Below are 21,813 nucleotides of genomic sequence, written 5' to 3' on the forward strand. Positions count from 1 at the left end.
TATCGATAGGGCTGTGACAGCTTCATTAAGGGCTGCAGGTTGCACGAAGAGAACTCGACTAACGTTTCCTGAATTCGTGATTTGATATCGATCTGGCGCGTGCGCTGGCGGAGTTACTTCCAACTTTAAATTATCCCAACGCTCATTGCAGTCGTTTGAAATTCGAGGAACCGAATCGTGTGACCTCCTGTCCGTATAGAGACCGTGTTTTCTGTTGTTTGTGTTCGTGGACAGGACTATCAGAGCACGTGTCTCCAGACGCACGCTTTCCTTCCGTGTCTATTCTAAGAACCGGTCCCGTGGGGCCGCACTGGTCCGATGCTAATCACGTTTGCGTAGTGTGCATTCGTATGCTGTCACGCTACAGGAAAATAAATTTTTCACACACACGCAACGTTCTTCAAATACGAGCCACACGTCTGAATATAATACTTGCTAATGACATCTCGAAAACACGACGAAAACAACATAAACGGTATACCGTTCAGAGCGACGCGACGCGACGTTACAAAACCGTGGAAACATCAATCATTGCGGTGGAACCATAAAAAAAAAACCTATATACAACGTAAACGTTTGTGTAGTAGAATCAAACAAATTTATGTTTGAACAGATGCTAGAAATCGGGTCAGTGGTGCGTGAGCTATGTCCGACTCGCACCAATATGACGGCTACGCGTAAACATAACTACTATTCGTGGTGACGTAACGCCCGACGGAGGCCTTACGAAACACGACCGAACCAGAGTACCTTAGGATCCCAAATAATATACAAACTACAGGTGTACGTACATCGCGGCTCACATAAGATTGCGAGCTTCAAGGTGGACCGGTTCACGGACTGGTCCCACGACGTTTGCTCGATTCTTTAGCCACTAACATTTCATACATTATTAATAAACGTAAAATAGGTAACATTTTGTTGTTTACGATCGGAGAGACTTCAATGACAATGCGGAGGAGGAGTATAAATATTCATTAGGACAGTTGTTTTTATAACTTGAAGAAGCCAACGATTATGTAATGAATACTCGTTATATGTCATATTGAAATTATTACGACAATGCTAACTAACTACCTACGTGTCTTTTTATCGTATTTTCGATTGCAAAATTAATATAATAATACTTAAAACGTCGAGAAACATTGTATAACGATTAATAATTTTAAATTCAAAATTATTTATTAAAATATAAATTTACATTTGCACGATGTATAATTATCGCGTCGAACGTTGACGTAAAAATATCAAAATAAACATGGAACTATTAAATGTCTGTATGTACGTATCTCTAAAATCTTTTTCAATAATATAAAACAAATAAAACGCAAAACGTAGTAAAAGATAAGTAAAATTATAACAAACAAATTTTGTAATTAGACGGCTATTGTGTCAGAATGATAGCACGACTCAAGTACGCCCACAATCTAATCGTCTTGAGATAATAGCATCAAAGCCTTTATATGGAGCTAGAAGAATAACACGAGTTTGTTGGCGATGAGATAAAAATAATATAATGCGATGGCAGTGGGCATCAGGGCGGATTAGGGTCAATCGCTTGAGGCCATCTGCTTGGATAATTATAGACTATGCGAGACGACTCCGATAGTGCAGCCGGACTGACTCGAAGAGAGTATTCGATGAAGCAGAACGTTCGTAAATCCAAAAATCGACGAACACAAGTAAATCTAAATAATATATATATCAGGTTTGTTATATATTGCGCTCTAAACGTCTAACTGAGAGATGTGATAAAAATCTAGAGCAACACAAAAGCGTGTGGATATTACAGTCGCAAAACATTAATTAGGTTAAGTATCAATTATGATTTTTTTTCTCTTTCGGTTACATGATGTTTAGATTTAAGCAACAAACAAATGATTGTTACATTTATTATTCAATGTTAGCTTCAAATAGATTCAAGTACATACATTCCGTCTTTAGAACATAGGGTTTAATCAGAATCACGCACTCACTAGCTTGCACTTGAATTTTTAACACAATAAATTTCATTGATTGATACGCATATAATTGTATATTTCTCGGTTTTTGTGCAGCAAAGAAATAACTTACTTTTGAAGAATCGTTGTCGTGAATGTCATCTACATTTATTTGCTAGTTCAATTTCTCTAATGTATTGTAAAGTCACACATGAATTCTCTTGTGTGGAAGAAATTGTGTACAGAAATTTAAGGAAGATAATTATTAGCTACTGGAAGCTATTGGAAGTCGAAATTTCAATATACTCATGCTAACCCACCCTACAGATTGAAACATACGATTTCTTCACGAATATGCAATATCCATGCGGATTCATATTCACACTACAAGCACATTTTTTTTTTTAATATTCCATGTTCCTTCACCTATACTTTTATTGTTCTTATTTTATTATTACTTTATCAAGGGACCGGTGTTGAGGTGCGTATTTACTTAAAAAATATTACCTGCCTTCCTGATTTGAACGCCGGTATGGTCTAGTCACTCAATACGAACGAATACACCGGCCGTCTTACTGTTCGAAATTATTGTTATTCATTTTCTGTTATGTCAGCGCAGTAAAGTATAAATACGTCTGAAGCTAATAAAAGCGTATTAAAAATCAGATTAATGTAACAAAGTGTTGCACCAATAGAAACATTCTAAACGGGACAATTATATACATAATATATGTATATATTTTTTATAATTTTTATAATTAGATTTAGTTTAAAAACTTAAAAAAAAAACACGCTTTAATAGCAAACCGAATTCGAATGTAAATAAATCTTTGCATCCTGGTGATTTAGATCAACGTATTAGGCCAAGGTAGTCAAATTATTGTATTGCCATCGGCCTTGGTGAGAGTAAAGCATTTAATGTTAATCTCACATCTTCAATGTAGTGAAAATCAAAATGAAATATCACGTTATATAATGGGGAATAGAGGGAAACATGTTTTTTTAATAAAGACTTATAAAAAAAGCCATGTTTCCCTTGTAACAATATTTACATACAGAGACTAACAACAGACTGAGTGGTCGCACGTCCTTACGGATCCATCAGATCCAATAACCTTTGCATTAGATGCCTTCAGCTCTAATACTAGGGGCAGGCTTAGGGACCCCGGTAACCGTACTCGTCGAACTCGACAAAGAGGTCGACGTGCAACCTAACCCATGCATCAGCCCGCTGAGTTTCTCGCCGGATCTTCTCAGCGGGTCGCGATTCCGATCCGGTAGTAGATTCATTCGCGAAACAATTGCTCTTGAGTTGTTAGGTCTCCTTCGGAGGCGCTCGGGCAGTTGTTAGCAAATCCCACCCCTCTTGGCTGAGCCTTTGCTCGCCCACCTGTCCTGGTGAAACTGGAAAGGCCTTCGGGCCACCAGTAAACTTTCAATCATAAAAAAAAAAAAAAAAAAAAAAAAAAAAAACTGAGTGGTAGTTAAACAATAACAGGTACCTCTGCTTTTGTTATTAGTTAAAAATTAACAAAGTATTTAACTTTTCACGTAGGTAGGTACATGATTTTTTTCGACCGTTATCGGATATCAATAACTTAATCAAATCAGCCAACTCAGATTTTCGATTTACTTGATTGTTTAATTTGATTAAACAAGAAAATAATCGCCAAAATTCAGAGCACAGAAGCGGACACATTTTATTGCAACACTAAAATTTTATACCGATAATAACTTCCACAGGCGGTCGCAAAAGTCTAATTTTATGTTTCTGTAATCTGCAATTTCACAAATTGTATCGTAATGCCAAAATTGCAAATAATCATTACTAAATATAATAATATTTTAAAGAAAACGAAATCCTGATATACTGGCGTTTTCGTTCATGAATTTGGAAAGAATAAGTGATACTAAACTTAATGGGACTCGAAAAAAAAGAAGATTTGAAATCCATCGATAATTTAATAAATTATTGCACATCAAAACTTTATATATTTCTTCTGTGCGAGAACCCCTCCTAAACTGGCTGGACCGATTTTAATGAAATTTTCTGTGTACCTTCAGGTGGATTCGAGAATGATTTACATTTACAAATCAGCCCGGCAGATGGCGCTGCAGTTGGTAACTAAGATATTTATCTTTCCTAGAAATAATTTATATGGCAAAACAACGTTTGGTAGGCCAGCTAGTTATATGTATAAAATTACTGTTTTTCTTGTTGTTAGCAATAATGTGTACATTTGTTATATTATCATAATGCTATTTACTTAATAATCGGTGTTATGTATTCAGTAGTGCTAACTGCCGCTAGTGGGAATACCAATTCTTGATGTGTAGAAATATTTTGAGCTGTGTTTTTTTATGGCAAAGCGTTGTTGTGCGCTGGCACGATTGGCCTCATCTTGTTATTACTGTGAAGCAACGCGTCCCAATATATAGGTCATCATGATAACACTTTTAAAAATGCTAATTTACATACTCATATTTTAAAGCTAGGGCACATGCTATAAGGTGGGTTAGTTTATCTATCAATCGATACCTTATTGGTATTAAGATAAACATCACAAAATTTCTAAACATCTACTCCTTAATAAATTACTTGAGATAAAGTTTAAATCAGCTTAGTAGATCTGTATCTATGCCCTAGGCTCAACCATGATGCCACACATCCTGTCGTAATATAAGTTATTAGAGATTTAAAGATTTAAACACAGCGAAACGGTGCTGGTAAAATTATAAGCATTACGAAGTGCGGTAAATACACTAGAGATTGCATCTTTACGCAGCAGTTGCGTGATACGGTACATTCATTCATTTGCTCTACTCGATTGTTCACGGCTACAAATTCAACGATCAGCCTTTAAAAGCCTTATTATGTAATGTAAAATCAGCTCAAATAGGAATGGAAATGTATAAGTGAAAAACGTAGAACACCTTTCTTCCTGCCTATGCTGATAGCTTAGAGAGGCTATTTCAGCTTCGCCCTAACGTGTATGTGAGCTCACGGGGCTCAAACCGAAGTTTTAAGTGCTAATCTACCACCGGATCGGAAACGCCACCCACTGAGAAGATCCGGCGAGAAACTCAGTGGGCTGTGTCTGTGGGCCAAAACCATTGCAAGTGGTCAACTATAAACCATCCAATTACACTTAAGATAACTAGGACGCATTCGAAGAAGAAATATTATCATTAGGAACCCAAAGTTTTTGACACATTATCCGAAACAAGGGTAACATGGTACAGTTTATGTGTAGGGTTTAAAACAGACAAAAGCTGATATATCGAACACGAGACGTGTAACAATTTTGTATATAATTGCACTGTTACTGTTGAGATAGCAAATGAACAAGTGTGCTTCAAATAGATAGATACACTTTATCAACAAACATTTAATATCAGTCAACGTACCAGATATTTCTAGAATCGTACACGAGTCGAGAAAAATTTATTAAAGCATCGAAAACATACGGAACGACAATAAAGAGAAAGATTTTCCCGATGATAATAATAATAATAGTTGTTACATTGCCAAGTGTGTTATTAAAATGAGTCAGATCCAAATTCTCTTGATTATTTTCATTTTCTTGACATGCATATACTATTAACGAAGTATGTTGTGATAATCTGGGAGAATTAGAATAGTTCAATGACATACATTTTAATAATGGAGATAAAACAAATTGCTTTACGTACGCTATACAAATTTAATCAGTCTTCGGGTCTGGTTAAAGTTTAGTATCTTTTTCTATGTCGCGGCGGCATCTTCAAAGAATCGGGTTCCAGGAACCCTCGGATCGAGAGTATGCGGAACCATCACGGCCGACTGACACAGCACCAATAGAACAGCTCACATACCGAGTGGACGGCGTAATGTAAAAACTAACTGATTGTGCTAGTGTAATACATTCCGAGATATACCTACCCGGAGAACGAATGGTGAAGTCCGATAATTGGCCCAATTAAAAGTCAAGTGTTTGGAATGAAGCATTACTGAATTATAATCATTGAAGCGCAACAACATAGAATTGTTCGTTTTTGATTCCTCAAAGACGTTTTACGTTTTAATTTTATGTAATTAGATCTAGGAAAACTGGTAAACGTACGGTTTTGAAATGATCTCAATGAATATATTTATGTATATTATACTTATGCCATCCAATTCCTAAGATCCGCTTTTTATTTATTTATTTGATTTTTGCAACTTTTCTGTAAATTAATAACTAAATTTATGTATTACTATGTGATACATATTATGTATATACATTTTTATATATCAAATTAAGCGAGAAAAAATAATGAATTCGAAAGTTTATATTATACCTGAATACCTGTCAACGTATGGATTTTTATGTATTTTTCTTTACATCCTGGTCGTTTTATCAACGTGCTTATGTTTAATGGAATTTAGTTTTTATAAGTTGCTGTGTGTGAACCGTCTCTCGAATAAGGGGATAAAATATATTCAAGTAACTGTGATAAACTTACCATAGCTTGCTCGATCTTGTTGTCGATGGCCACCGCGCTGGTGCCTGATGCGCTGTAACAAAGAGAAAATTCAATTATTAGCCAAATGTACTAATTAGTGAAAAGAGGTTCATTTCAAAAATATCTGAGGTGCTAATAGGAACGATAATTATTCAGATAAACGTTTCTAATACCTATAGGAAACGGTGTGGGCGTTACGAATAACCAACACTATTATGAATATTTTGATCGACGATCAATTATCATGGAAATACGATACATAACTATACTTATGTAACTATACTTGAGACCTTAGAACTTATATCTCAAGGTGGGTGGCGCATTTACGTTGTAGATGTCTATGGGGGCTCCAGTAACCAATTAACACCAGGTGGGCTGTGAGCTCGTCCACCCAGCTAATCAATAAAAAAAACAGATTTTGGATTATGATATCGCGGTTCTATTATGAGTAAAATATCGTGAAAAAACCCGTCGATTATCGATTTCGAACAAACATTTTATTGTACGCTAAGTCTTTCGTTCATGCAAATTCCAAGTTAATACGTTTATCGCAACTTTGGAATGCGATACGAATGCAAATACCAAATACTTTTAAAAAAATCCATGGCTAGAAAAAATGCGCTCCACAGAACAGCGCTTTTATTGATACAATCTTATACCTTTAAACGAGAAATTCTTGTATATAAATTCAATATACATAACCTGAATCCCGGAAACGGCTCCATCGATTTTTATAAAATTTAGTATACAGGGGATTTTGGGGGCGATAAATCGATCTAGCTACGATTTATTTTCAGAAAATCTTGTTTTATTCGTGTTTTCAATAATCAACTTTAGGACTCTTCCCGATATCTATTGGCGAATATTAATACTATTTTTCATAATTTCAACTAACTGCTTTAAAGGCACAATAACACCAAAGCTATTTCAGTAGATAGCGTTGTTAAGCCACTTATCAAAAAAAAAAAACGAGTAAAGCTCGGTCATCGTCTATTTTATTATAATAAGGCCGCAATACATCGATGCATTGTGATAGATTGTTTACAATAATAGCAGATTGGTAACAATACCATAATTTATAGAGAAGCTTCCGTCGAATGCGGATATGATTACAGCAACGGCAAATAAACCGTCTGGATTATTAATCTATCAATACATTATTAGTATCGCTTAATTAACACATCACATCAAGAAACAATAGAAAACCATAACGCAGTCTTACACAGACTGGTTGAAAAAACTAGATCGATTCTCTCACAGATTTCATTCTAGTATTATTATGTTAAAAAATTTCTTAATCCAAAGACGATATGGTTATTTGACCCAGAAATGTTGATTCGCTCAGACTCATAGTCGCCGAGTGGAAAAAAGAATACTAAATTAATACAAAATCATTGCATAACTAAGCAATTCGTTGCACAATCATGTTTTGATTTTATTTAAAGATTCCTTCTGGGTAACTGATAGGTACGATTATAAAGGCAATTGAATATCTATTGGTTGGTAGGGTGACATTTTTATATACAACGCGTCTATCTTATGTTAAAGAGTCATATAACTGCACTACGGATTTGACTACACACTTTCTTATTGTGAAACACTCAAAAGTACAAGATCGAAATTTTGATTATTTCGAACCTTATTTCGTTGGATCGTTCAGTACATGTTACAACGTTCAGTTGACTTTCTCGCGGGTGAGGAACGTATTCCGAGAAGCACCAGCGTAGTGAATAGCACGACAGCTGAAGCTGAGGCCATTGGAGCGTTGAGGATCACGCCACGGATTGATTTCGACCGGTTCGGCGCTCTACACATGAGCGAGGACCGAGAGCCTCTTAACCGCAAGTCTGCGTTTAAGCTCTGTTGCGTGCAACTATTTAAATACAGTTATATAAATAAACGTGCGGAGGCAAAGCCGTATAAACAGGCGACAAATTCGGGTTGACAGATAAACAATAACTCTAAATGAAACTCGCCACAAGCTCCGGTCATCGTTCTCGTCGAACCCGTCGCTTGCGACGAAGGGCTCGGCAAGTAAATTAACCCACAGACACAGCCCACTGAGTTTCTTGCCGGATCTTCTCAGTGGGTCGCGTTTCCGATCCGGTGGTAAATTCTGCAAAGCACGGCTCTTGCTAGGGTTCGTGTTAGCAGCATCATCAAGTTTGAGCCCCGTGAGCTCACCTACACGTCAAGGAGAAGCTGAAATAGCCTCTCAAGGCTATCAGCATAGGTAGGAATAACTGACGCTACAGACGTGTTCAAATATTTGGTGGATTGATTGTGTAATATTAAGTCGAAAAAGCGGTCGAGTATGAGTGCAATGCGCACTATAGTTCCGTAACAATCGCCGGCACATTAAACTTTGACTTTCTGTCAATATGTACAGCAGATATTCATTGATGAAAATAATCAATTTAGATAATCTCGTTAGTGGTATTCGCTCCATTTTAATATGGTATACTCGTAGTGACATTAGCAAATTCTCGACATTTAAGCTAATATTTTTTGCTAAGACCGATCGACAACCTTCGTTCGACACACCTGCTATTATGACAAGAGCCCATGTGGGATGGCCACTTACTAGATGGACAGACGACCTAGTGAGAATCGCTGGGTCACGTTTGATGCAGGTGGCAACGGACCAGCCGCACTGGACATCAGTCGGAGAGGCCTATATTTAGTAGTGGACATTGGACAGGCTCAGATGATACGAACGTTACCAACCCTGTTAGCATCGGTCATACTCGACGGCGAAGTCGGGATTTTTTTTATTGCTTAGTTGGGTGGACGAGTTCACGGCCCACCTTGTGTTAAGTGGTTCCCGGAGCCCATAAACTTCTACAACGTAAACGCCGCCACCTACACCTTGAGATATGAGTTCTAAGGTCTCATGTTCAGTACAACGGCTGACCACCCTTCAAACCGAAACGCATTACTGGCTTCACGGCAGAAATAGGCACGATGGTGGAACCTACCCGTGCGGACTTACAAGAGGTCCTACCACCAGTAAACTTTACAATACTGTAATAATTGCAACTTTGTAATAATAGCTGAGATTAATACTGTATGTACATATGACAGGGTCATGTCCTACCCTTCAAACCGAAACGCATGACTGCTTCGTGACAGATATAGATCAAGATAGATCAAGGTATTTTATTTTTATTTATTTATTTATTTATGTACACACAGAAAACAAGACACAGTACAGAGTAATAGGAAAATTATGTACAAAGGCACTGCTTATTTCTTTGAAAAATCTCTTCCAAGGTACCAGTGCACACACACAGTCTGGCCACAAGTATACAAATTTATAAATGCAGCTAGTATAATTTAATAATAAGGTATTCAAACAGTAAATTTTAGGCTTGTACTAGTTTCTATTTCATATATGAATTTGTAAGTTATTAAGTAGTATTAAGTAGTTAAGTCTACTGGTGGTAGGACCTCTTGTGAGTCCGCGCGGGTGGATACCACCACCGCGCCTATTTCTGCCGTGAAGCAGTAATGCGTTTCGGCTTGAAGGGTGGGGCAGCCGTTGTAACTATACTTGAGACCTTAGAACTTATATCTCAAGGTGGGTGGCGCATTTACATCGTAAATGTCTATGGGCTCCAGTAACCACTTAACACCAGGTGGGCTGTGAGCTCGTTCACTCATCTAGCAATAAAAAAAAAAAAAAAATAATACATGGAGGCGGCGAAATTCGAGTACAAGAGAAAGTCTTATAGGTGACAACCGTTTCTCAGTAAAATAAACGACTAAACATAATTTACTAATTATACATTCACGCTGTTCGAATGATTTAAAGTTCACGCACCTTGTTTTATAATAACGTTATGTACGTACGTATGTATGTATGTATGTACATATCACACGGACATATTAAATGTTTACTTTCCCTGCGCTTTCGGATTTGACAAATATAAATATTGTAACTTGAGGGATTGTTTAATTAAATAAAAAAATATATCTCTCAACAGTGATTACCAAAAACAAAGATAAAGAAGTTCAAATGATGCTTATTTATGCGCCTTGATACTATTGTGATAATTGTTTTTCATAGTGGTAAGCCGTTTTTAGAACCACACAGGCAGGTACCCCAACCTGCCAATTTCAATCTCAAAGCAGTCATGCGTCCGATTTATTCATGGGACAGCCGTTATACATTACAATTAAGATTTCAACCTCATGTCTCAAACTGGGTTGCCGCATTCACGTTGTGATATCTGATGGCTCCGGTAACCACTTAACACCAGATGTGGGCCATGAGCTCGTTCATCCAACTAAGTAATAAAATAAAGCATACGGCTCGCCGAAATTTAAGTAAAATTTAAGTGTTCAAGAATCAAGTTCAAAACTATTGAAACCTATACAGAAGAAATAGCTGTTAACGTAGAGTATTGCAGGGATAACATATCAGTTCAAATGAGAATGTTCGGAGAAATTGTTAAGACTGAAGTATATACTGTGGGAAAAAAACAAAGATAAAGGTTTTGTGGTAACGCACGTGCGTGTTTGTGTAGATTTTGCTGAAAACGAACATCCGAGTGCAATAACATCTTTCACGTACGATTTAATTTTTATTCTCAGGCACAAAGGCATCGTCTTCAAGTTTTCATTTGTGAAGAACAAAACTTTTTTATAACGTCTGGAGCTCTTTTGTTATTCGCTATTTAGAACGGGTCTGCTCGCTCACGCATTGCCCTAAAACTCGAGAACGGCTGGACCGATTTGGCTAATTTTGATCTTGAATTATTTGTGGAAGTCCAGAGAAGGTTTAAAAGGTAGATATATATGAAAATACTCGGAGTATAAATGAAAATAACAATTTTTTTTCCCTTTGATATGTCCCCCGTCGGTCGGATTTCTTTTGTTTGTTTTAAGTTTATTTTATACCAAAGTTTAGGTCTTATAATTATCGATTGAGGCACTACGAAGTCTGCCGGGTCAGCTAGTAACTAATAAAATATTAATAAATTTATTTATTCAACTTTCGATGATCTTCGACAAACAAAACCCTTTATTTATTGCTTTTACATTACAAGTTAACATATGTGTTGATAAGGTACAATGTGAAAATGTAAGAAAGATAAAGATTATATGCATTACTAAAGGAAGCTTCACTGTCCGTTGACATTTAATGTGAAACCTGTCTTTCATCACGTACAAGTCAAGCTAGGCGCAAAACAACAAAGACTTTGATACGATAAAGTAAAAAAATAAATATACGAAACGTTAATCACCGGTCGAACAATTGCATGCGCGATGACGTTAATAAAAGCAATTGCAGATTAGGCAACAAAGGTCGCTGAAGACATTATTCGTAGCGCATGAAAATGTAATGAATTAGTCATCGCTCAGTGAAAAATAACAAATGTTAGGTATTGTGTATTAGTTGTAGAATTCATTCGGAATTCAAAGTGTAAACACGGAGTGAAAGTAACAAAGCTCAATTGTTTATGTTCAAATGAAGCTTGATTCAAACGAATAAACGGAATGTGCTTACATCGACAATAAATTTTGAAGGTGCGTTTTATCATCATCAAGCAACGATTATATCGATTGAAAAAGAGTCATTTGTTTTTTACTGGTGGTAGGACCTCTTGAGAGTCCGCGCGGATAGGTACCACCACCCTGCCTATTTCTGACGTGAAGCAGTAGTGCGTTTCGGTTTGAAGGGTGGGGCAGCCGTTGTAACTATACTGAGATCTTAGAACTTATATCTCAAGGTGGGTAGCGCATTTACGTTGTAGATGTCTGTGGGCTCCAGTAACCACTTAACACCAGGTGGGCTGTGAGATCGTCCACCCATCTAAGCAATAAAAAAAAAATTATTATTGTTTATACCGCAAAAGATTACTAGTAGATTATCGGCATAAATCGGCCGTGTATTGTTATCGTACAGCGGAGTGCTAATGCACAAGGTCATTGAAGGGAAATCGGCGGCTCGCGGTTGCGAAATGCACGGCGCCATCGAACCGATGGAGTTACATCTCGCGGCAACGTTTCATAACTTGCACAGTTCCTTTCCATTAATCAAAATGCGACATGTACGTTTACATGTCGACGTTTCTAGACTGTGTGACATTCAAACATTCTCATATCCGCTTCTAAACGATGTCGCGCCGTTTTTAATGGAACAGAGAGACAATTTGAAACCATATAAACCGTAAACAAACATGGACCTACAAACGGTGTAAATGAAATTAAAATAAATCAACGAATTACGCTTCAGATTCTCTTTTATTACTTGTGACAAAACAACAGCAGACTCCATAACACAAACAAAACCAATTTAATGTAATAAGGGTATACTTTATATATGTCACTCCCATAATTCACAACAAGGGGTTAAGATGTTCAATAAATAATAAATACACTTTTACGATTCTTACAATAATCATGCCCTTTTTCTTTCTTACTAAGACTTCGTTCTTTCATCAGTGGTTCATAACATCTAATCTGATTGGAAATGGTTTCAGTTCTATGATAAGCTCTGGCAAAAATTATATGTTCGTCAATTAAAAAAAACATATGTATAGTACGATAAGAAATAGTAAATTAGACCAAATCAAGGTTTTTAACACGTTGTGAGCTTCGTGTCCACGCTGCATGTGTCATAGTACAGTACATGGTAGGACATGAACAATAAAATATATTGAATACAAAAGGATAGTAGGACACTGAGGGAAATGGAATAGAAGTGGTCTTTGACACGCGAATGTGTCACGCTACCGTGCTTTCCCTACGATTTAATGTAACAATACGAATCTGAACGACTCAATTGTGAATGGCGAATAACGATTTTGAATATTAATTACTTACAAACTTAACGATAAAAAAACAAAATATGTTCAAGTCTTCATAAGATCCTGTTTAAAAGGAAGGTTCAGTGTGACTCATTGTTGAAAGGTATCATATATGAGATGAGAGTAAAGCCATTGTCCTGGGTTCAAAGACACCGAGTTGAGGTAAACGTTAAGGTTCAAATTCGCAATAACCTAGACCTTTCAAACGGTCCTTAGTGCAACGGATCGATACAGCAGCCAGACTATGGTGACAACAGAGTTCAATAGGCGGCGCTGACGTCAGCTACAAACGGCAGCCTATCAGCCGGCCACGTTGCTGCGGAACCTTCACCGACTTACCGATTCGGTAATTATACGTCCACAGCGTAAACCTTCACATCGTCACCATCGACGAATGGACACACAACGGACGACCCAAAGGCTGCAATGCGCCAGTCGACCGACAACACATTGAACCGTGAATGAGTAGCGGTACTTACAGCGGGTAGAAGTAGTCTATGTACTTGACGACGACCTCTCTGAGTAGATCTTGCTTGTTCATGATGGACGTGTAGCTTCCATTCATCAGTTTCGTTTGCATCGTTCCCACTTCTTCTACGGGTTTCACGGTACGGGACTTTCGCGTCCCGGTTATGGGATTTAATGGAGCCGTTTTGATTGTTTTGTGCCCGTAACAGTATTGTGCGTGTTTTATAATAATATAGTTATGTAAAAAAAAAATATGGACGAGTTGGCACGCGAGCAACCGAACCGACGCGTTGCGGCAAACTGGGACCGGGCCGGTTGTGGCTTGTGGAGAGGTGGAGAGGGTAGAGGAGGGGATTTGAGCAAGTGGCGCGCGCACGACTCTACCTACTACGGGCTACGATGGCGCTTCAGAAAACCAAGGCAACGCGGCAACGCTTTTGCGACACACCCGCTCTGCCTCAAAGCTAGAATGATATCAGTGACCACCACACCTCAAAACTAAAGTCATTACGGACCACGGCTAAATTATACGGAGTGTAGGTTCAAGGTCGGCTACATTTAGTCACTGCAGTTTTGCGATCAATAAAGCTTTACAAAATGAGAGGCACGAAGGAAGCCGCCATTTTAAGTAAACGATTCATTGTTTAAATTATTATGGCAGTTGTTCAGAAATAAATGTCAAACGGTTCTATATAAACACGAAAGCCCTCCAAAAATAACTGAACAGGGCAACGGCTAGACAAGTGTCATGAATCAATAGCACAAGAGTAATTTGATTAGATGCTCACGAATACAAATACTTGTAATACTTGTATACATTTTTTGTTTACTTTGAGGACACTTTAGAGCACTGAAAGAATGTAAATCATTAAATTACTCTAATATTGACATACTGATTAAAAATTAAACTATTAGACAAATGACGTTTTTATTGATTATTTATTTAATGTTGATAATAAAGTTACGTAATATTTACTATTAACATTTATTTATAGATAATCTGTAATTGTGACATTTATCGGAGCTTATCGGGCTTTACACGATTATTGAATAGTTAATGAAATTAGAAAATGTACGGAGAAATTTGACCAGATATCTGATTAGCATAAGCGAATATCCGCAAGTAAACAGCAATGAGTTGACTTGCGTTCACGACGGCAACTATTTAAGATGCAGTTTATATCATGTGACATTTGATAACACAAATTTTAGTTTCAAGATATATATTTTTAGAAATTTTAGAAAGTATCCATTGCATTTTTTTATTGCATACTTGGTTGAACGAGCTCACAGCCCATCTGGTATTAAGTGGTTACTAAAGATCGGGATTGCAGCCAGAATATCGGCAACCACTTAAAGCATGACGTTGAAATCTCAATTGTACGCGCACCTTTCAAGCTGGAACGCATGACTGCATCGCAGCCACAATGGGCAGGATGGCGGTACATACCTGTGCCGGTTTACAATACTGTACGTCCTACCTCTAATATTTACGGAAATTTATAAATTTTGTGGGTTTTTTTTTTGCTAGTTTGGTAGGTTTGTTCTTGCTAGGGCCAGTGTTGTTAGCAACACTTCCGGTTTGAGCCCCGGGAGCTCACCTACACGCTAGGATAACGCTGATATAGCCTCTCAAGGCTAAAATAAAGTCTATACAATATTCTACAGAGGTTTAGCATTCTAACAGAATATGCACAGCTTCCACATTTTTAAAAAAAAAAATTTTGATATTAAAAATTTATTCCAGTCAGTTGTTTCCCGCTCGGTTTCTATTGATTTTTGAGATTAGTCTAAAAGTAAGGCTCATGATCTCTCCGTTCGTTGTCATTAAGCAGAGCTGGTACAATAATGAACGGTCGCTTAAGTTTCTACACAAACAGAAGCCATCAACCAGTTTAGGTAAACTGATTAAAAAATACCATGTCCGGTTGTAACGATAATTAAACATTTGGATTTCCCTTTTTTTTTTTAATGTTTAAAAATGTACTATTCATAAATATAAAACATTCACATTTACATAGAAACAACGAAATATTTTATTATTTTATTTTGATTATAATATTTCGAGTAACAAAAAATTATATTCACCGTGGTTACTGTCTGTAACAATGACTTGTGCATGTCCTTCTCAATTTTGCGATAGCTTTGTACGTATAGAAGGTATTGTGTTTTTATTGTGTGCATAAAATTTATTGTTCAACAATTGACAGATAGCTATCGCTACAGATTGCTTGTGATAATGTTAAAATTTTGCAACAGTGATCGGATAAACAGACACGAAACAAACTATACAAGATCAGATAATTTGAAAGCATCAGCAATATGCCCAGTACTTAGTGTATGGATAAACCAGAGTTGGATTTAGTAAGAATTATTTTCGTACGATATCATGTTACAAAATATATATATGTATGTATAAATTATGAAACGGTTACATGAGGATCACTTAGAGAGATTTTCGCAACGCGCCTGTTCATTTCAAAAACAATTTCGCTTGAATGTTACATTTGAGTTTACCGTGTTCACGTTGGATGAGAACGAGTTACAGTGACACACTACTATTCATAGTTTATGTTGTTCGCAAAGAATAAAACTGAACAACAAAAAAATAATTCCACGGATTAGAAACTATAGGAACCGACAATCGTGCAACGACTTCTGTGACAAATTACAATGGACCATTTCCTTTAAATTACAAGGGACCAATCTACAGTTTCCATAGAATATAAGGTACATCCGCATTCTTATATTTTTTTGCATTTGTAGGTAGACGGGCATAAGTACCATCTGATGGTAAGTGGTTATTGTATTCAGTCATATCAGTGGTGCATTGTATTCCTAGTTCAATTTTATTAGAGCTTCAACAAATGACGACAGTAATTTGTATTTTTTTTTTATTGCTTAGATGGGTCGACGAGCTCACAGCCCACCTGGTGTTAAGTGGTTACTGGAGCCCAAAGACATCCACAACGTAAATGCGCCACCCACCTTGAGATACAAGTTCTAAGGTCTCAAGTATAGTTACAACGGCTGCCCCACCCTTCAAACCGAAACGCATTACTGCTTCACGGCAGAAATAGGCAGGGTGGTGGTACCCGCCCGCGCGGACTCACAAGAGGTCCTACCACCAGTAATAAATATATATTGTATTGTAAATGTACATTAGAACCAGAAGTACACGAAAACAGGATGTGGTACACAATATGGTGGTAGTGTTGTTAAATGTGTGACGTTATTAGGTACAATTAAACTTGACTTATTAAACATCCAGCGACACAATGATAGCGGTGACCTTCTCGCTTTTATTTTAATGAACACTTTAATTATAAAAATAACAAAGAACAATTGCAATTACGACGATTAAACAGAGATAGCGTTATGTTTGTTTATACAAACAATAAACGTTACGTCAACTAATCTGTATCCACAAAATGTGTGTATTACGCTACGTTTTGTTCAGTAAATCTATAACATATTAATTCGTCAAGTAAAAACTTTGTACCCGTTTTTTACGAAAATTGCGCGGCGGAGGAGTATGAAATTTCTCACACTTATAGAGAAGGAGTGCAGAATGTTAATATTTTTTATAATTATGGATAAAGAATACATTAAATCAATAACAAATATTACACTACGATGTATTTGACGTAACACATATATACTCTTTATTTATTGTCAAACTTTTGTTATTACTTAAAGTCTGTGGTCAAATTAAGAATAGATTAATATTGTTTGTCTTTAGTAGTATTTGTCTATAGTGTGTGCGAAAGCTGTGATTATAGAATTATAATATTATTATGTAATCTTTGACAATAGAACCATAATAATGTTCAAACATATAATTTTAAGTATTCATTTTCGAATGTTTCGACTACTGGTACCACTAGTATTTTTAAATACGCAGGGCTATCTATATATTAATACGTGAAGCAAAAACTTTGTATCCCTTTTTACGAAAATTGCGGGGACGAAGGAGTATGAAATTTTCCACACTTAAAGAGAATATAGAGAAGAAGTGCACAATGCTAATTTTTTTTTTAAATAATGCATAAAAGATACAGTAAATCAATAAAGAAAACATTACACACACTACAGACCATGTATTTGACGCACACACGCATGCATACTATTTATTGTCAAACTTTTGTTGTTGACGTCTGTTGGCAAATTGAGAATAGATTAAACATTGTTTGTCTTTGTTAATATTTTTATAGTGTAGTCTTGGCGAAATTTGTGATTATAGAAGTATAAAATACAATCATAATAGTGTACAAACTTACAATTCCAATTAATTATAGTCGAATTTCGACTACTGCGGGGCATCTAGTAATAATAATTGCACCACCATTTCGTCGTGGTCTAAAGGATAAGACGCCCGGTATATTCGTACGAAGCGGTGCAATTGTGCCGGTGTTCGAATTTCACAGGTACCAATTTTTCTAATGAAATACGTACTTAATAAATGTTCACGATTGACTTCCACGGTGACGGAATAAAATCGTATAATAAAAATGAAACCCACGCAAAATTATATTTTTGCGTAATTACTGGAGGTCCACACGGATAGATACCACCATACCACCACCTGTGCACCATGTGCTTGTTCCACGACCCTGACGACTGATGGAACGCAAAACAGAGTACCTACTACAAAATATATTGTATTTAATTAGTCAGTGTCATGGTTTTATATAATACTGTACGTAAACTAATCGGCATGCACAAGTTTAAACCAGGCACCATACGGCCTATCTGTGCTCTAAAACAAAACAGGTATCATTTTTACACTGATATATTGTACAAATGCTCTAAGCGGCTATTTTATATTACAAGAAAATTCTTATAATCTATATATTAATACGTGAAGCAAAAACTTTGTATCCCTTTTTACGAAAATTGCGCGGACGGAGGAGTATGAAATTTTCCACACTTATAGAGAATACAGAGAAGAGGTGCACAATGCTAATATTTATTTAAAATAATGCATAAAAGATACATTTAATCAATAAAGAAAACATTACGCACAGTACATACCATGTATTTGACGCACACACGCATGCATACTATTTATTGTCAAACTTTTGTCTTGACGTTGTGGCACAAATTGTGTAGCTGTGTGACGACAAATTGAGAAAAGAAGTATAAAATACAATCTTATTAGTGTACAAACTTACAATTCCAATTAATTATAGTCGAATTTCGACTACTGCGGGACCTCTAGTATAAATATAATATACTTTGGTATTATTAATGGAAGGAAGGATTACTGGTGGTCCGGATGTCTTTCACTTTCGTATTGTTATGCGCAACAATTAATGGGGGAATTGGGAGCGCTCTTTCTGCAAACTTAATTTATATTGGCCACATACGAAGCTCTACAGAGACAAGCTTTAGCCGGCTATTGTACTTTCATAATTTGACTACTATTTAGAGAATTTATTATTTAATAAATCGACATTATTTTTGAGCAATTTTACACTGGAACACGAATTTTAATGGTAGGTTCGTCTTATGATCCAAGTTTCGTGGCTAATTTTAATATGAAATACGTTGTGAGTTTTCGAAATAACAAGAAAAACTAACTTCAAGGATTCATTTTCATTAATAATTTTACAAGATATAAATCTCCTTGGGCAAACTCTCGCCATTCGTTGCTCTTGCTTTAGACTGGTATAGGGTAACAACACATTCGGACCATAATGGATTACATTGTCTCACATTGCCAAATTATACTACCCAATTGGCAGGACCAGACAAAGGCGAAAGTAATCAAACAACGCGGTACCGTCTGTTAGCCGGAGTTGTGATGTTTAGCTAAGACCAAGCTGGCATTTCCATTCGCGGGCACTCCTAGTAGATCCAACAATAAACAAATCCCTTGGGCCACTCCTTCTACTTACAGGCAATGATATCATAGCCACTCAAAACCACACAAAAACCTAACAATGATTCATTAAATAATGATGAACAAATCTTAACACTCCGAGTGCGCTTTTAAAACGCAACCCGTCATTTAAATAAGATACCTGTATTAATATTAATGTTTCTTTGTTGGTATTTGTACATTATAAATGACGACATCCTTATGAATGTCTATCGACAAAAACACATTAAGAGCTGTAGGTAATAACGCAAGTTCTTTTTTTACTATATTATTCGACACAATAGGCAATTACGACTCAATTACACGTTTGATTCATAGTTATTTAGTTATTATTTACACATCCTTATCTTGTTTTTGTGGATATTTAAAATGTTATCTACGTAAAACGTACTTTTTGTCTCATCAAGTGTTGGTACCGCCTTATGGGCTTCTATGACAGAGAAATAACCTTTTTCATACGGCAATCCTGTACTTTAAAAGTCAGGTCTAGGAGGGTATTCACTAATGACATCGAAGCAGATATCAAATCAAATTTATTTTAGCTCCGAGTAAAGAAAGCGCCTTAGCAAATTAGCGCATCGACTACTTTTTAATCATCGACGGTATAAGTTCTGTTAGCCTGGCGAAAAGTCGCTGAAGACGATGTAAAAGTGTACGCATGAAGTAGTTTCTCCAAGTGGCGTGTTCCTGAGTTCATTGTTATTGACTTAATGAGGCAGCAAGACGCGCAAATTGAGATTTCCGTCAGTTCTGAATTGATCTATTGTACTTCTACCAACATTCCAGTTAGAACCGGTTACGTAGGGCATTTGACAAGTAGGAAACTTTGTATTCCTGTATCCCTGTATTCAGTTGATCATTATTTTTCAATTTATTCGTTCCCGTAGATATTTACCCGCATTTAGTTTAAAGTAAAAATGAAGTACTCACGAAGCTATTCCAAAAGCCGTAAATTATACGGAATTTAAACAATATATTTTCATAATCTGGTCAATCTTTTTACAAAAAAAAAAAGAGTACGTATGCTGTATAAAGAGGGACGACAAGAAATACAACAGTTTTTAATTATGTTCCAATTACACGAACGGAAGCACTATTAATTAGACTGCGCGATTAATACATTACAGTAATTGATGTTAAGAAACATACCGAGATTGCAATCTCCGAAAGCCATCATTTATATCGCAAGATTAACTAAATCGAGTGCGAACAATTCGTTTTAATAACACGAGTGATTGTGTTTGATTTGACGTTAATACAAGGTTGTATTGATTAAATTGAGGAGCGTAGAACGCCTTCATATATATTCAGTGGAAGGAATGCTTGGAGTTTGTCAAGGTCGGATTTGATGCCTCGAACAACAACCACATGCCGGTTGAAGTCGAGCGAGATATCGATAAAGGTAACAATCAACAAACATAATATATAAAAACCATTGGAACAATCATGCAATCTACATGAAAAGTGATATTGGCAGGTGCGATAAAACTCAAAACGATAGAACAGAAAAACACGATAAATAAACGTGAAGTGTTTCATAAATTAAGGTGAACTCGGTATATTGCTGCACCTAATGAATGATATATGCGAACATTGTTGCCTGCTGATTGATGCATATAAGATGTTATGGAATCAAACTTACGAGCACCACGTGTTCCTCCGAGCGAAAGGCGACCGTGGTGGTTCGGTTGGAGCCGGTTTCGGTTGCGATTCTGTTGTCAGATTCAATTTGAAGCCAGCAATTGATTTACGTCGTTTCGCGGCTAGAGCTCGCGATGCAAGGTCAGCATTGTGCATTGATTCCGGTGGCGTGGTGGCATGTGAGCATGTCCTCATGTGCGCCTGCGCAGTGGCCATCTGAAGTAGCTTGTTGGCAACATTACGTCGGCCGAGGGCTTCACACGTCGCACACCGTCCGTCCTCCATGAGGGTCTCGTGCGTCCAATCTGACTACGGCGCGGACACTGAGCGTTTATTGAATCCAGCGGACGTGGTAGCTTAACTGATGTCATCCGACGAGCAATACGCGCGCGACCGTTCTCGTTCGCCGCACGAAAAATTCAAGACGGCTTTAGGAGTCACGACTGAATCGATCGATATTCGAACGAAATAGGTTTAATGCGATAATAGGAACGCGATAAGGTGTACACGCGAATAAGTGTGTTGACCTAGACGGTGTGGCACAGCATGGCTTCGCAGCGACCTCGGCGGGCGGCTGTGC

The 21,813-nt window shown here is 36.9% G+C and overlaps 1 protein-coding gene across 4 annotated transcripts in view; it reads right to left on the reverse strand.

Annotated features, from left to right (window-relative positions):
* The window catches only part of LOC101742811 (protein bunched, class 2/F/G isoform), a 171,584-nt gene that overhangs the window by 13,658 nt on the left and 136,113 nt on the right, over window positions 1–21,813 (reverse strand). For all 4 annotated transcript variants that reach the window (XM_062668560.1, XM_004932335.5, XM_012695659.4 and 1 more), the window contains one exon: window positions 6,426–6,477. In XM_062668560.1, coding sequence (XP_062524544.1) covers window positions 6,426–6,477 — 52 coding nt within the window. The remainder of the gene's footprint in view (window positions 1–6,425; window positions 6,478–21,813) is intronic.

The sequence above is a fragment of the Bombyx mori genome, chromosome 5, assembly GCF_030269925.1.
Source record: "Bombyx mori chromosome 5, ASM3026992v2".
Lineage (NCBI taxonomy): Eukaryota > Metazoa > Arthropoda > Insecta > Lepidoptera > Bombycidae > Bombyx > Bombyx mori.